This window comes from Triturus cristatus, chromosome 9, assembly GCF_964204655.1.
Source record: "Triturus cristatus chromosome 9, aTriCri1.1, whole genome shotgun sequence".
NCBI classification, from domain to species: Eukaryota; Metazoa; Chordata; class Amphibia; order Caudata; family Salamandridae; genus Triturus; species Triturus cristatus.
Window position 1 is genome coordinate 526,144,242 of NC_140592.1, and position 17,573 is coordinate 526,161,814.

Sequence of the window (17,573 nt, forward strand, 5' to 3'; positions counted from 1 at the left end):
CAATGGGGTAACCTGAATTTTAGGACATTTGCTGAATTATGTTTTCATTTTAAAACTGAAACAACAATGATGTTGCAGGCCAGAAAGTGAATGCATTTTCTGGACTGTGATTGGGTACCAAGATGAATATAATAGTAGTTATAGAAGACCAACATTTAGAACAATTTAGTTAAAGAGGCTTCTGGGAGTCCAAATTTGGGTCATCAAAGGGATTAGCAGGCAAGTATATATTTGTCATGTTTGGATTCTAGTGTAGGAATAGCAAAAGTATTCAAAGTAACAAGTGCAGTTAAGTGGGGGAGGTGTGCAAATAAGAGATACACAAATCTATATTCTTCTAAGATGTTGTTAGCACATATTTTAATATTGCATGACCATTAATTATGTTACTCTTAGCATCGTATTGTAGCCTGTTTCTTAGCCCTGCCAATTGTAGACGATAACAGAACGGAGGAACTTAATTGTAAAGTTTTTTGTCCAAATTAGAAAAGAAATTGTCCAAATGGGATTACCAGAATTGGTATTTGGATCGTCTGGTTGGGCACTCAGCACATTACATCCTAGAGAACATCTTTCCCCTAATCATCACATTTAAAGCCTAAATGTAACATAAAGTTTTTTTTCTGTTTCTGCTTTGCAGGCAAACAGGAATGGGCTTTACACAGATGATGTTCAGGTTTGGAGCCATGGTGTCTCCCTTAGTCATGATGACTAGCGAGTATGTTTCGTTTCTGCCGTTGATCATATTTGGAGTGATAGTCTTGATAGCTGGAGCATCTGTCCTTCTGCTGCCTGAAACCCGCAATCTGCCTTTACCTGATACTGTAGAGCAAGTCCATAGCAGGTGAGTACTTTTTTCTCTTTCTCATCCTTCACTACTTCTATATATTGTCGACTTCTACTTCCCTGTCTCTATTTTTATTTATTCATAACGTCACTCATCCCCACTCTTTTGCTCTGTTTTTTTCTCCATTTTTTACATTGCTTAATTGTTTTCTAAGATCCCCCCTTTCTCTTTTTTTACCTTACTTTCTCTTATGATGGCCCATGCCTTCACTTGTGGAAAGCTTGCTGTCAAGCACACACCAACTGTGACTGCACTGAAGAAATCTGAGTTCTTTGCAGAGCACTTCCTAGAGGACCCTCTTTTATACAGCAAAATCAGACAGGAGATGTGTATTCTTTGTCTGCATCCCCAGAACTGGCTTGTGATAGTTCTCTTCTCAAGTGCCCATTCCAGGCTGCTTTGAAGATACTGCCTTGTGTAGATTAATACTTCTAGTAAAGGGCTAGTTTCCAGCCTGGATCACTCACAACGAGGGGGGGGGGGGGGGGTGCACGTAGTGTACCTACATTGCTTTCGTGTAATTAGACGAGATATGGGACAAATTATGTAGAATTATACATAATTACATAAAATGTGAATTTGTAATTTTGCCGCAATTTTTAGCATGAGATGCTCGTCATGTTTATACTAGAAGCTGGGGAAGCACCTAGAATCTGAATTTTACACAAGCCTCCACTCCAGTGACACAGATACAAAGAAGCCGGTCACAGCTATTGATTCACAAAACATGGTACACTGTCATTACTGCTCTATTTGCTAACCCATGTCATTGGCAGTAGTCATCTGTCCATGAATGTGGACATGCTTGGTACTCCCCTTCTGGTCATACGACAGGTCCAGGGTCCTACTCATGTCAAGAAACAGGCTTGGGCATCTTCACACAATTTAGAAAAGCATGGCACCAGGGTCAAACTCGAAAACCAGGATACCTGCTACACGCAGTTGGACAATCAGGACAGGGGGATATGACTGTGCACCAAGAAGGGGAGATTATTGTCTCAACATCGTCCATCATCATCGCTAGTGGCCATGATTCCTCCAAACGTTCCCTGATGAGACACCAGTGGGTCTTTGCAAACGTTAAGATGGTAAAGATGAGTGATTGCTATTTTCCTCACTTCAATCATCACCACCCCCACCTTCAGCTGGAGAAGTCTCACCTTCCACTGCAGCTGTATCTTCTTATACCACTTCTGGTACATCTTACTGGCATTCTGTTGTGCACCAATGTGTGTTTCCATGGATGAATGATGCTGCGGCCACAGGAATTTATACTTCTTTACTATTGTTTTTAGTGTATATGAACATCTGGGAAAGTTCTAGATTCTCCTATAGTTTCATGGATTTTAATGCTAACATGTGCCACAGTAGTGGACTTCTTAAAGGGACTTTTGTCTTGTGGCTTCAACGTTTTAGGTGTTGTTCAGTAAGGCAAATGCTTGTCCCTCGAGAAAGTAGTTTCTACTCCCCGCTTCATCTGCAGGCAGGTGTAAATAAGAATGCAAACACATCTAGGCATTATGATAGTACAAATGCAAGGTAGATGTTTCCTAGAAATATAGAAGAGTAATTTATAAATGCATATCATCCTGAAAAGCTGTCAGGCCACCCGGTCAATAAAACATGAAAATTCAATGAAGAAATTGGTTATCTTTGAGCTTTTGCACGACAGAAAAAAAAGACACTGACAAACAGCCACGGTGCGTCCATTGGGGCGTAGGGGCGTAGCCCCACCAGCCAGCCCTGCTTGGACCCGCGGCTGAGAACAGCAGACTTTCAATCATGTCGTCGTGAATGCGCAGCGCCAGCAAGAGCTTGGACCCGCGGCTGAGAACAACTGACAATTATGTCAGTCAGCATGACGTCAGACCACCCGTGGGCGGTCCGGCGTCATGTTGACTGACATGCAGTCAGACCGTCACCAGGGGCATGGAGCAGCACAATGCACAAGTGCGCATGAGTGGGGACGGAGGACGAATTTTCGCACCGTGCCCAGTCATGCGCACTTGTGTTTGCAGTTCTGGCGCATGCTCATTAGGAGAGCGAGGGTTGAGCAAAGGCTCAAACCTCGGTCTCCTAATGGGCAGGCGGGCAGAGTGTAAAACGCGCCCCCAGCCAATCCTGGCGCCAACGGACCCGAGGCAGCAGACCAACCTGCTCAGGTAGGATTTTTTAATTTATTTCAAAACTCCTCCCCCCCACCTCCGCGATACACCCCCCCCCCCCCCCCCCGACTCCTCACGAGCCGCAACTGCCCAACAAGCAAGCTCTCCTGGAACTAAAAGTCACAGTTTGCGTCTGATGGGAGTCAGAATTAGGAAAAGAAAAACATATAAAGGGTGGTGTACACAGGAGAGTCTACAGCAGCCAAATCAATGTATTTAAATAAATGTCACACACAAGCAGAGTACTAAAACAAGGCAAAAGCTGAGACGAGGGATGGCCAACATTGGTCCACAAGAACTTAATCCATGTCAGACCGTCAAGACAATCAGTGGGTAAAATTCCAATTTAAATTTTGCCCCGCGTAAATTCCTCCTTAGTTATGCTATGTCTAAGTGGGAAGGAGGCTCTGATGTTTTGAGCTATGTTTGCTGTCATAGTGCGTGTGTCCAGTTTGCGATCAAACCGCAGTGAATTAATTAGAAAGAAAAAAAAAAAATCACACTTGATTGCAAAATGAGGTTGTTTACTTGGCAGAGAGAAGTTAATTATTAGAGACCGCTCAGAGAACAGGAAGGACTTTTACAGATGGCTGCCCTATAGGAAGAAATGCTTACTATGCAAGTGGATGCTTTGAACAAAATGCCTGATGAACTGGAAAAAACAGCAAAGGAAACACCTCGCGTTTAAGTCACAGGAAATTTCCCCCTGCTTTGGTCGCCATTTGAAGAGGGGCAATCCGAAAACTTAATTCCAGCCCGCTTATCAACCTATACCTGTTTCCTTCCCACACAGTCCCCACTATGTTCACACCCACCTCCTTAATTTACCACAAAGAAACTCAAGTAAATGTATGGAATGGTTTCTCTGAGTGAACAAGGCTGATCTAAATATCCACTGGACTAATCCTAAACCCAGAGTAGTGTTTTACTTGCCATAAAGATCTTCAATGCCTCGTCAGGGGTATTAAGTGCTATATAAATGCAATTTGGATTGAATACAAATTGGAGTGTCATAGTAATTTCATTTAAGTTTAGGGAAGTCAAATCCCTAAAAGGACGGTTTTCAAGTGCTGACTCAACTCGTCAAGGCTGGAGATAAATGGGAGTACAACAGCACTCGAGCGCAGTCGCAAAACCATCGCCTGGGGAACATGCATTACCAGAAAGAGATGCCATGCAGTTATTTCAAGGACTTTCTTGTTAGAAGGAAGAGGGATCAGCTTGGTTTTTATTCAAGCTAGGTAAAACAGTAAATTAAAGAGCGCCTGCTATACTGTCAGGCTATAGCATCCAAGCTATAAAAGGACCCTAATATAGGCAACACTTTAGGACATGTGGGACACGGATTTTGATAGGAGGGTACTTTCAAATACTTTGAAGGGGAAAAAAGTTTGACTTTTTACCCAAATCCATTTCTACCCCAATTACGGGAACTTTTAACTGTTTTGTGTTCTCTTGCTTGCCTACCACCATGTTTTGAGCAAAAACATATGTGCAAAGTGATTTAAAAGTGTATTTTTACAATGCCACAACCACATCACTGTACTGCTGCTCGTTACCCTGGTAACAGCGATCGTCCCCACAACTATCTCCCTAGGATACCATACCATATTTCGCTGTAGCACTGAGGGCCCCCTCTGTCACTCTGCACGGGCTGCAGGCCCCGCCCTGAGAGATCCTGACTGGGTCCAGCGTGTGGGGGCCCCTCCATGCACTCTGCAGGGGGGCCCTCAAGTTTAGTTACGCCACTGGTTGAACTTTGCACTCTTAAATACTCTGGAAATTGGGCACTCTTGGGGGCATGAGACCAGGAAGCAAGAATATATAATAGAATTCAAAGGTGCTGCATTTATAAAACTCGAGATAGTTGCATTTCCAAATCTTTGCAGCAAACTGTATTCCTGTGCAACAATCATGAGCTACTTATATATCAGTGAAGATTGTACGTTTTATCGCGCATGGTCCATAAACAGAAGTACTTTGTAATTGGAAAAATGGCCCTCATTAAATATGACCTTTTTTAAGAGTGAGTTATATTGTACTGGTTTTCTAAGCGCTGCAGATTACAGGCATTAAGATTACTGAGTTTTATGGAACTCTGGTGGGTCTCTTTTCGAAATGTGACTCACAACTCGCTATTCTCATTGCAAGGTAATTACTTTTACATTGTTTAGTCTGTGGAACCATAGGACAGAATGTATGAAGCTCTGGGGTAATACTGAATAAGCAGCTACCTATGTTATGCCATCTATTAATATAATAACTGCACTTTCACAATTGCTTTATTAACCTTCCTGCTTTCTCAAATTTGCTTGAAAATGCACGATTTTTCTTCTTTTTTTTCAAAATTTTGTTGGGGGGGGTAACCCCCGCCCCCTTTTGGGATTCGGGCACGTGTGCTGCGCACGCTCGCTACGGTGCTGTATGCTAATTCGTTTGCGCCCCACCACTTTAAAATCTCACCCACCGCCCCTGCTGACAAAGCTTCCGAAGATTGGAAGCAAAAACGGACTTATTTCCTGGCCAGCTCTGCCACTTACTCGTCGACCAAGGTACCCTCCTCTACTTAAGGGGAAAAAGTAGCATGCAGTTCTGCAATGCTGATGAACATGCCTGAAAATATCTCGGCTATAACGCCTTATAGTTTGTAGGAACCACGGGCTGTAGGGTAACTTTAAAACAGCAGCCTCCTGCCGGCTTGAGGAAAGAGGGAGGAGATGGTGGGATTTTCAGACTGAGCTCCAATGGAAGGAGGAGTGTTGCATCACTGCCTTTGAAATCCCGGAAGCTGCCTGTTCTTTCGAGGAACCCTTTATTTGATTGAGGTGAGTCAAAACCAATTTCTCCTGTGCAGCAACCAACGAAGCTGTCATGATTGATTTAGGTAGCTCCGTCTTCCTTTAAAGTGCCTTTGCCCGTCACCAACCCTTCAGTTGAAGACATAATACATGGAAGATTGAAGGAAATGAAATTGTTCACATATATAAAAATCAAGAAGCCTAACAAGTGGGCCCAGAATATCCAGGAAGTGGTTCTGAGAGTAATTGCAGTGTATACTTGAGACCCTATCTGGGCTTTCTACTGAGCCAAAGGAGGAGGGAATCCAGGTTAGGGTCTACATCTGGGGTGCTGCAGATTTTCTGTCAGTAGTGGATCTTGTTCAGCATGATGGTTTGACCTTGTGACCGTCTCCAAGAGATAGGTGAGACAGTAGCAGGTAAACTGAGCCACATCTTGGTGATAACTCTCTGGATTTAAGGTGTCTTATCTCAGATGCGGCAAAGAGGGGTTCACCACTAAGACCTCGGAAGGTCGATTTAGGGGCACTCTATCAGAGATGACAATCAGCAGTGCCAGTTGAAAGTCCTCAACAGAAGAAGTTACATCCTCTGCATACTCGCTGGTTGCTGGAGAAACTAGGGGCCTGAAGTACACAAATATTTTGCAGTCACAAATCTGCTATTCGGAAATCCCTTACTTTGTGACTACAAAATACCAAGTTGCAATCGGAAGGCGGGCGGACATCGAAAAGGGGCACACCCTTCCTGAGTTGAAAGTAAATGTAATGATTATGTGCGACTGCAAATAAAGTTTGAAACTATTAATAGAATGTTGACATCTCAAAGCAAGCAGTCGCCATTCAATTCAATTAAGTCTTTATTTCGCCCATACTGATCATAAAAGACACACAAAATATCTACAATATCTTAATAAATACATGATACATCGCAGATACTTCACAATGGGCATAGGTATGACAAAATTGGTAAAGCAGGATCAAAAAAGACATACTAGACAAACAATTTAAAAAGACACATAGTCAATCATAAAAGAATATAAAACAAGATAAAATACTGTTCGAACACTAAGAATAGCTTGCCTTTCATTTCAACCAAGTAATAAAATTAATCAGAGCATAAACATTATTTACACTATGTACAAAAGGCCCAATACAGTCAGCAAAATGGCAATACTTTATATGATATATTAAAGATGATCGCTATAACCTGCTACTTCTAAGAAATCGGTTCGTATTCTTCACATTCAGCCAAAACATTTTGCTGTGCAATCACAATGGACTCTTGGGTGTTAGTTTTTACTATTCGTAATGTAATAACAGACGACCTAGTGCCCAAATTTAAACAAATTGGTTTCAGCCATTTGTTCCGTGGAGAGATATATGCTGGACATACAAATAAAATATGCGGTACTGTCTCGTCCTGCTCATGGCAAAATAAACATTTGCTATCAGAAATATTGTGTCAATTTTTGGTAAAACATTTATTCGGTAATGTGCCTACCCGAAACTCATAAAAGAGTTTCCTGCCGCAGGGCTTAGTTATAAAATCCCCAACATTTTCATACATAGGTTCTGGCTTATGTTCCAGGCAAGTGCTAGTTAATGAAAGGTTCTTAATTGATCGCACATTGTTACATTTAATCATAGCCCAGTAAACCTCCTTAAAAACAGTTTTTGGGGGGAAGAAATTGCTAGCCGGGTCTTCCCACAGATGGCTCATACCCATGTTTACCAAGGAAAATGTTACCTTGTGTAACGGCTAATCTTATGAGACGTGTCACCATCTCTAACTTCTTTAAGTGCGTTAGCATAATGTGACAGCTCCGGGGTTGACCATAATCTTCTCCAATATGCTGATGGTCTAAATCTTGCAACCTCTACCAATGTACTACACCCTAAGTCAGACTAAAGGGGTTTAAGTGGTGTATTTAGGGGGAGTCCAGTAAGACCCCTCACAAATTTGTTCTGAGCCAGGGCTAGCGATGAAAGGTTCTCAAGACCCCAAAATTCTGCCCCATAAAGAGTGGAGGACCTTTGTATTGTAAATCTTTAAAACTGAGCCTACTGGCTTGGTCTGGGACAGCCTGTGCTTATTTAATAAGGCTCCTGCCAGTTGGCAGTGCTTAAGTGCCAATAGGTCTATCTGGGGTTTCCAGTCTAGCTTCCTGCCTATGGTAATTTCAAGGTATGTAAATACATCCATTTGTTCCAATAACACCTTGTTCACGACGATCCTGCCCTTGACTGCTTTATGTTTGTGCAGAACCATAAACTTGGTTTTATCCATATTTACCACAAGTTCACGGTCTGTACAACATTCCTCAAAGCGACACAGCGCCTGCTGCAGCCCCACCTGAGTTTTTAAAATAATTAGGGTATTGTCTGCGAACATTATTATTGGAACCTTTATACCTGCAAGGGAGGGAGCATCGGTAGGGTGTGAGGAGAAGTAGTTAACCACCCCATTTATAAATAATGAAAACAGGGTGGGGGCCAGAACACACCCTTGGCGTACCTCTTTTGAAATTGGAAACCTAGGGGTGATATTGCCCTGTGTTCCCCAGCGGACCTGTGCAAAGTTGGACTCATGCAACTTGACTACAAGCAGTAAAAGCTCCAAGGGCATCCCCAGATCTTTCAAGACAAACCACAGCTTATTGCGCGGAACCGTGTTGAATACTGATTTAAGATCAACAAAGGCGGCATAAATAGTATCACCTGCTAAAATTACGACACGCCAGTAGATTAAGATAAAACGAAAGACCTGGTCAACAGTGCTTACAAGTGCCCTGAATCCTGCCTGTAGAGGGGATAGTATACTATTTTCTGCAATCCATAACTGAATTTTGTTCAGCACTAACCTGACCATAATCTTTTGAGTGGAGTCGATTAGACTATTCGGCCTATAGTTACTAGGGCTGGATCGATCCCCCTTTTTGTAAATAGGTAGATTTTCGGCTCGCCTCCAAGAGTCAGGGATAGTAGCTCCACTGGCTATCGCATTTGCAAGCAACTGAATATCCTGAAGCCAGTTATCTTTGTCATACATAAACAAATCTACCGGAATACAGTCAGGGCCTGGAGCCCTGCCCCTTGGCGCTGCGTTCAGGGTGGTTTCCACCTCACTTATAGTGAAGAACACTGTCAAATCTGAATTGGGTAATTCGAGGGGGACATCACCACTATCAATAGCCCCAGCTGCAAATTTGGCCTCAAAAAAGGAAACCCACTAATCTGGCGCTACATAGTTTTGGGGTGTATGGCCTAATCCTCCTCTGCCCCATTTTACCAGCTGCCAACATTTTTGCATATTTTTCTCTTTGCCGGCTTGCAGGAGTTCTAACCACCTTGACTCATCCCATTCCTGTTTTGCTGCTGTTTGTATGGTTATATAAATCGTACGTGCTTTTTTGATTATACCCATATCTTTAGATTAAATTGCTAGGGGCAATTGTATATATGCTTCCCTACATGCCTTATTGTACCAATGGTTGTGCTTTAAGAGGAGCCTACTACTTGCTTTGTGGGATTTAACAAAAAAGTTCTTAATCGATTCAAACATATCCTCATGGGCTTGGATGATGCTAGTATTTAGTTCGCCCTGGGTAGTAAACTTTTGGAGAGCAACTAAAGTGCTCTCCACTACTTCCTTCATTTTCACAAGAGAACTTTTTTTTTCTACAATCCTTGACCATTTGACCCTCCTCATATAATTGCATATAATAGCATCAGTGGTCACCCTTTCAATAATATGAGGTTCAGCTATTATGCGACCAAATACCAGCATCTTTAACAGGAGTGGGTTATGGTCGCTTTCATTTCTCATGCATACCTCCATATAAACTAGGGACGACCAGTTCCCAAGGTTGATGAGAATGTAGTCAATGCGACTACTTCTCAAGCCATTACAGTAAGTACGGGAGCCCAGTCGATCTGAGGATGTTCTTCCGTTCACCGCCCTAACTCCCCTCTCCAAACTTATTGCTTTGAGTTGGGGAGCGTCCTCAGTCCATTTCCTAATTGGTGGCAACTCCAAGAAAGGAATGCCCCATTGGGCATCTTCTTCAGGGCTAAGGTTGCTGTCCTCATAATCAAGGGGCTCAAATGTGGTGTTAAAATCCCCTACTATCATCAGATTATTTAGGCCTATTTTTTTGTCTAAGAATCTGTCAAGTGAGGAGATTGTCGTGGATGATATACCTCCCACCACACCTCTAGCATACACGTTAACCACAAGTAGGTGTGGGGGGTGTTTGAACTGTAGAAGGATTGCCATAATGTCAGGGTTATCAATCATAATTTCCTCAGTTTTATAGTAGCAACACTGCCTAACCCAGATAGTAAGCCCTCCAGATGGTCTGCCTTTTCGTCCACCAGATGCTGACTTTGAGAAGTTTAAATATCCATGGTGGTAAACTGTGTTAAGTGACCAAGTTTCCTGGAAGACAAGTATATCCTGAACTTCTATAAAAGCAGTCCAATCCAGGGATGTAATCTTGGAGGACAGACCCGCTATGTTCCAGGAGGCGAGTGCCAGCTGAGAAACATCCTGTATATTGGAGGGACTGCAAGAGCCCACCTCGGTACCCTGTCCGGTATCCTCAACCAACAGTACGGGAACTCGATTATCAAGGGAACACGTTGGATCATCCTGTGCTGGAGCTTTGGGCCTCAAAGGCCCATCAGCAACATCAGGCCCATCAAAACGACAGTTGGTAAATGGTCCTATGCAGCTTCTGTCTAACCCCCCAGAAATGTACTACTTCCACTGTTCATGGTAGAAGAGGAAAGTTCCTTAAACATCAATCTATATTTTGCAATCCTTGTTGCATATTAGAGCTTGGTTACTAGATGTTTGGTTTGTAGAAATGTCTGGAGGGTAAAGTTTCATCCTGATATTAGTTGTGATCAAGTGTGATGTCCGAAGATCGAAGGCCACCAGATTCTTTACCAAATCAGTGGTTGCCAGTATAAGACACGCATAGTCAGGTTTTGAGCACGTGGTTATATACCTTTTGGCAGAAAATATATCTTCCCTGTTTATGGATCTACACTTACGCACATGTCTTAACCACTGAGTACATTTGTTAATCAAGGATTGCTCATCTTCCTTGATTAAACTAGGGGGAATTTTAGGAACATTAGTCAAGAATATCTGGCGTTTTGAGGAACGAATCAGGGGCTTCTCAGTGTTAACTACTCTACTGAGTTGAATTACTCCTGCACTTTGGCTAGTTCGAGGAGGTATGCGATATTCACTGTTAGATTCCAGGGATTGTGGGCAAAGACCTTTTTGCCTTGATTGTATATTCATGGTGGGGGGCTGTGAGATGATTGGGCCAGTGTGTGATCGTATATCGCTCTATGCGCGCTGCCCTATGAGCTTTCTATCCCTACTTGATCTATCTGTACTGTTCTTGGTTAGATCTCTAGGATTGGGTTTTTGGGCCGCAGTTTGGCCTACAATAGCTAGTTGTGTCGAGCTGATATGTGATTTTAGTGCAGTGGAAAGTATATCAATAGTACCCTTAAGTGAGCTAACTTCTTCTATAAGTTGTCTTGTCTGGGCCTTTAAATCAGCTATCTGACCAATAAATTGGTCAGTGCACAAGTCCTTACATGGGCAGATAGGGGTTGCTGTTTTAGCAGTATCTCCTCCCATCCATTTTGTACCCTGATAATCACAAAGTTCTTCATTCAGATCCATTAGCAGTGAGAATCTGTTTTTACACTCTATAGCAGGTTCAGAATTTCTTGTGTGTACTAGGTTAGGGCTTAATAATGTGGTATTATCATTGGCTATATTCGAGATACCTTCTTGAGATGAGATCAGGTGCCCCTTCTGTAGAGATCTTTTAAAAATATCTGGGATAGATGGAGAGCCACTTGGTTGGGTGCAGAGGGTAGAATGGGTGGAAAGGGTGGGATGGTGCATGTCTGTAACACTATATTCAGGACCCAACGGAGCAGATAATAGCTCCTCACAATCGCTAACTAGATTATCAATACGGTTCATAACACAATTCCCCCTCCCAAGCAATCCGCTGCTTTCCTTTTCCCATAGCACCCAGTACAAAAGGTATTATACAGTAACAGCAATAAGGTATAAAACCAACAAATGGGGTTACAGCAGACAAAGGCTGCAAATAATACAAATAACCAGCAAGGGTATAACAAGCAGGCTGACAAACTTTAAATCTCAAGCGACCTAACAAGCATAATGCTTCAATTTATGGGGTTTAGGTCTATATGTCAATGTCAGTGGCCAGAACAGGAAACCAAAGCAGCACCTTATGGATGCGAAAAAACTGCAGATGGCCAAATAACAGGGGGGTGGCCCTGTCCTGTCTCCTCCTGGCGCTGACGGGCATAGACGGGCCCGCCCGTGTGCGGACCGCGCTGCGGGGGCCCGCAACAACCTTTAAGCGCCTCCTGGCGCGTGTTGATTCATGCGTGCCTCCTGGAGCTGTGCACTATGGGGGCTGGAATCCCCTGGCTGCCGGTACTGCTGGCGGTGCGGGCGGCTTTCTCCAAAGAACAGGCTACCGCACTGCGCGGGCCCGCAACAACCTTTAAGCATCTCCTGGCATGTGCTGATTCGTGCGCGCCTCCTGATGCTGTACACTATGGGGGCTGGAGTCCCTTGGCTTCCAGTACTGCTGGCGGTGCTGGCGGCTTTCTCCAAAGAATGGGCTCCTGCACTGCGGGGGCCCGCAACAACCTTTAAGTGCCTCCTGGCGCGTGCTGATTCTTGCGCGCCTACTGGCGCTGTGCACTATGGGGGCTGGAGTCCCCTGGCTGCCGGTACTGCTGGCGGTGCTGGCGGCTTTCTCCAATGAACTGTCTCGACATTCACAAAGCGGAAGCTGTCCATGATGGTCAGTTTACACTTTGTCAATGCGAGCTGTGGGCTTTAGAGCAAGCAGAAAATAGATCAGTGGTAGTCTGGAAGACTGTCAGTTCCCTCCCATGTGATACAAAACAGTGCCAACTTTGAAAATAATTGCCCCTTACCCTTTATGGGACAAGAGCTGCTTTAACAAACATGTTGCCATTTTTTCACTAAGAAAGCTGCAATGGAGGTGATGGAGTAGGAATTATTGAGCCTCAAGCATCAGGTGTAATTATTATACACACACCACTATCGGTCATATGGACCTTTTTTGTAGTTGACAGGGAGAGAAAGTAAGGTGCTAGCATTTACATTCATTTCCATAAATAGTGAGGACCAACAAAGTCCCACAGGAAACAACAGAGAGTTGAAGTGAGATTAAAATGGATTTATTAACATATTAATTCAACTCAAATCATTAGTTCAGTAAGCATGGCTTAAAGGCATGAAGCCTTTGCACTCAGGCAGTGGAGACCAACAGAGGTGAAATGGTTTTCTCAGTTTGAAGTCAGCAAGCATCTCTCTAATACACTAGAGTGTAAATGATAGAATAAGGGCCCTAACTAATCTAAGTAACACACACTATTATATTTCAACAAAATCACTAATTGCAACATTTCAGTTCAGTCCCAATTTTAGGAGCCAACAGTCTTCCCGAAACGCTGCGTGCAGGTAAACTCCCTTCTTTCCCAGCAAAGAGATGTTACACTGAACAGACTGTTGGGTACAGTCATCTCTTTTTGATGAGCCGCTCCCCCGTTCTGATATGTTCCCCTTCTGATGAGAACCTCACTATCAGTTGACTAATACATAACAAATGCCTATTTACTAGCTGGTAAAAGGCTTCTGGAAACATACACAATCTGCAGTGGGAAGAGAACATAATATGCCAAACAAGAGGAAAGGAATTGTGGAGGCCTTTAAGCCTTGAAAGTGTAAAGTTGACATTCAAAATGGTATTAATGGTAAGCTAACTTAAATTATGCAAACTTTCATTCAGTTGCTACACTAATGGCTAAATGAGGTCACCTACCACAAATTATATGACCCATATGCACACATTGCTTATCATTTGAAATCACTTTGTCAATGAATGAGTTTAATTATGCAAAAAAAATTACGCTCCCCCAACTCGTTGGCTAGAATAGCAATCACAAGAATTACAAATGAATCTCCAAGGAACACTTTATTACCCAGTTGTATTCTCCATCTTGCCCATTGAGGTTTGCGACTCCTTTGTTTCTTTGTAAGCCTTATTCTATTTTTTATTTCTTTTTCCTCCTTCTGTTGCCTTCATCTCTCTTATAGAACATTTTATTGTGTTCCTATGGCTTAATAGTGTCCGTTCCAGTAGGCAGTGCTTAATTTGTAAAAAAATAAGTGCCAGGGTTGTTATCAGTAGGCCACTGAAGCTTGCTCCACACATAGCCCCTGACAGTGCTGCCAAAGACAGTACAAACCTAACCAATAAACATTACACTCCTACAAGTGAGACACTTTGGACTATTCCAGGCCCTCAAAGCTATAAGAATGGCTTGGGCGGCAGGTAATAGTCATTTTTAACAAAGATTGAATTAATAATTGACTGTTGTTTTTATCATCACAGACAGAGCCACCTTGTGGCACACTGTCACAAGATCCAGTGTTGATAATTAAGTGTTGGTGCCCAGCAGCGGAAACCACCTGCTCAAATTAAGCACTGCTAGTAGGTAACCTAAAGAAATACCAAACAGTTTTTAACTATTGAGCATTTTGGGTGAGAATTCATGTTGAAAAAAGTACCAAATTGATTCTGCCTAATACACTAAGCAATATACTACAGGTGATTGCAAATGAAAGTGGAATGTGATGTCACAGCAATCTCTTATATTCTAACACTTAGTCTTGGGAACGAAACACATGTTTGTCTACAGTCAGACCTTAAGTAGAATATAGCAGCAAGCAGATTATAATATTCAGCAATTGGTTGTACATGTGCAAAATGAGCAAGACCTGTTGTGGTTATTTCATTCAGCTTACATATACCAGTCTTCGTGAGGCTTTCCTAAACTTATTCCATCTTTTTCTGAAAGTGGCAGCCCTACTCTTCTACAGCACCCTTGGCCCTAAGGAATCTTCTTGTTTCTTTATAGCAATATTCCAAAGTCAGTTTAGTGCAGACACAGTTCATCAATGACAGGATAAGATTAATGTCGAATTGATTGAGTTCAAGAAATTAATTATCATTACAGTTGTGGCGCATCATGGGGGTTCAAGTGTTTCTGCTCTCAGTTCATTTGGGTCAGTCAGTCAGTCAGTCAAACCACTTTAATCGATTAATTAAAATCACAAAAGTACATCACAATACTACATATAATTAATTAGACACAAATACAATATAATAACAACATTATAAAAATTAATCCCGACAAATACATATATCACTAAAATCATAAGGTGAGTTGTACGTCAAGTTTTTTCCTTGCCCGAGCCGCGGCAACCAGAAAGTTAGCGATGTTAAAAATGTTCCAAGGGCAATTTAATAATTGCAAGTACATCAAAGCAGGTTTTACTTGATAAAAACCTCTCCCTTGCAACAATGGTATGATGTACTTCTTTCTGCTTTCAACATAATGTGCACAGTGTCTTGAAGTGAGCAACAATCACAGTTACAAAAAGCAGCATCTACGGATTTACTCCATCCTTGAAAGCTCCCTAAAACAAGGTGAATCAAGTTAAAACGAAATCTGGTCAACAACCAACGATGATAGTGATTCCTGACCAGCTTAAGGTAGGGCTCAATCTGGGGAGAGGTTATTAGTAAAAAATGAGCACTTACCGAGGTTTTTGTAAGCTCCTCTTCCTCCCGCTCTTGAGACCTTAAGTTTAAAAACTGAACTTTAACCCAGCCAATATCCCCCTTAGAAATTGTTTCTGGGTTCTCATAAATCTCTGGACGCCCTAGCTTATAAAACATTTTCTTGATATACAAGAGCCAAGGGATATCGGCCATTCTATCTAAACCGATGCAGTCTTTTAAGATCAATCTGTTAAGGGAAAGTTCAGGGTTCAACCATGTTTTCAACCAAAATGTTAGGGGAGCCAAACTTATATGATCAGAGACAAAACCCATCCCGAATTCTTGGTGTATTGAAAAAGTTGGAGATGATTGGGGGATGGAGAGAAGTGAACGAAAAAATTTGTTTTCTACCATCTGGATTCCCTCCGCTTTTTTATACCCCCAGATAGCAGCACCATAAACCGCTATGGCTAGACATTTCGCCCTGTAGATGGCAAGAACTGCGTCACATGGTTTACCACCCAAACGTCGGGCAAAACTTAATATAGCGGAAGATTATCTACCTACACTATTCTTTTTAGCTATAAGCTGAGGGGCCCACGAGCATCTATCGTCAAATATGACCCCCAAGAAGGTAAATACCTTAACTCTAGTAACCTCCACTCCTTTACAGTAACATTTTTTAACTTTATTTTTCTGAGTACCCAAGGACATCACATGCGATTTAGAGCTATTCACCACAAGATCCAATGAGCTCATGAAGTCCCCAAAGGAGTTCAATAGTCTCTGTAATCCCAGCGGGGTACGAGCCAGGAGGACAGCATCATCCGCGTATAGAAGAGCAGGTAAAGTACTGTTCCCTATACGTGGAGTGTCCAGGCTGGCCTTACCTAGAGTTAGATCTAATCTATTAATATATAGGGTAAAGAGCAAGGGGGCCAGGATGCATCCTTGGCGTACCCCTCTACCCGATTTAAAGTGACGTGTGCATTTGCCCTCATGGGAGACCCTCACTGCAGCGTACAAGTCTTGGTGCAGTTCCGCTAAAAAATGCACCAGACAAGGGTCTATCCCCAGGTCCAACAAGATCATCCACAGCTTCGCTCTGTTCACCAGATCAAAAGCTGTGGATAAATCCATGAATGCCAGATATAAGGATCCTTTAGTGGCTTTGGTATATTTATTAATTAACAGGTACAGATTGAGGCACTGGTCCATGGTACCTCTGCCTAATCTAAAGCCATATTGAATCTCTGATAGAATCCCCTTCTCCGTCACCCAATCTGAGATTTTGTTCAAGATCACTTTACCCAAAATCAATTAATGAAATGGGCCGATAACATCTCGGGTCACCCCTATCTCCCTATTTAAAAACCGGTATAATGATTGATTTGGACCAAGACACCGGAAACCCATTCTCGACACTATCATTAAAAACATTAGTTAAAATAGTGCTCCAAAGCTCAATGTCCCCTTTATAAATATCCAATGGGACACCATCTGGTCCGGGGGCCTTATTGGAGGCAGAGTCTTTTATGTCCTGACTGTCATTTGGGTCATAGATTGTCAAGTCAGGCACACTGTCTGTGTAATAAGTCCATTCAGGTGCTGAATACCTGCAACAAGGCACTCTTAATCTCTTTGATCTTCTAGGTGTTTGGTAGTCTCCTTCAGCATCGCTCACAGCACTTGATTTGGTATCTTCAGTGATAGTTTGTGGTATGTGTTTAATTGACACACTATATCTCAGTCTCTCTCTGCTTCTTGGCCACTCCTCTCTCCTTTGGGCTCTTCCACTCCTCTCACTTGCTTCTTCACCAAGGTCGCCCATTTACACCAGTGCTTCCACCCTCACATTTTTTCTCCTCTTCTTATTCCCTTTGCTCTTCTGCACCACTCTGCAAGGTTTCTGGGACTTAGATGGCTGGGGAGCCCTGGTGTACGACACCCCCCTCTGGTCCTTCAGGACAGCCAGGCACAGGAGGTTGCAAACTTATTTCAGGATTCACCACCTCTTCACACGGACATCTTACTCTGGGTGTTGGAAGCATGTATGCACACTATGACCACGACATATATCAGCCCGTTAC

The 17,573-nt window shown here is 42.8% G+C and overlaps 1 protein-coding gene across 1 annotated transcript in view; it reads left to right on the plus strand.

The window, feature by feature from the left end:
- Nucleotides 1-17,573, plus strand: part of LOC146798239 (solute carrier family 22 member 6-B-like) — a 1,062,737-nt gene that overhangs the window by 952,657 nt on the left and 92,507 nt on the right. The window contains exon 9 of the mRNA XM_085625517.1: nucleotides 641-844. Within this exon, the coding sequence (XP_085481643.1) occupies nucleotides 641-844 (204 nt within the window). The remainder of the gene's footprint in view (nucleotides 1-640; nucleotides 845-17,573) is intronic.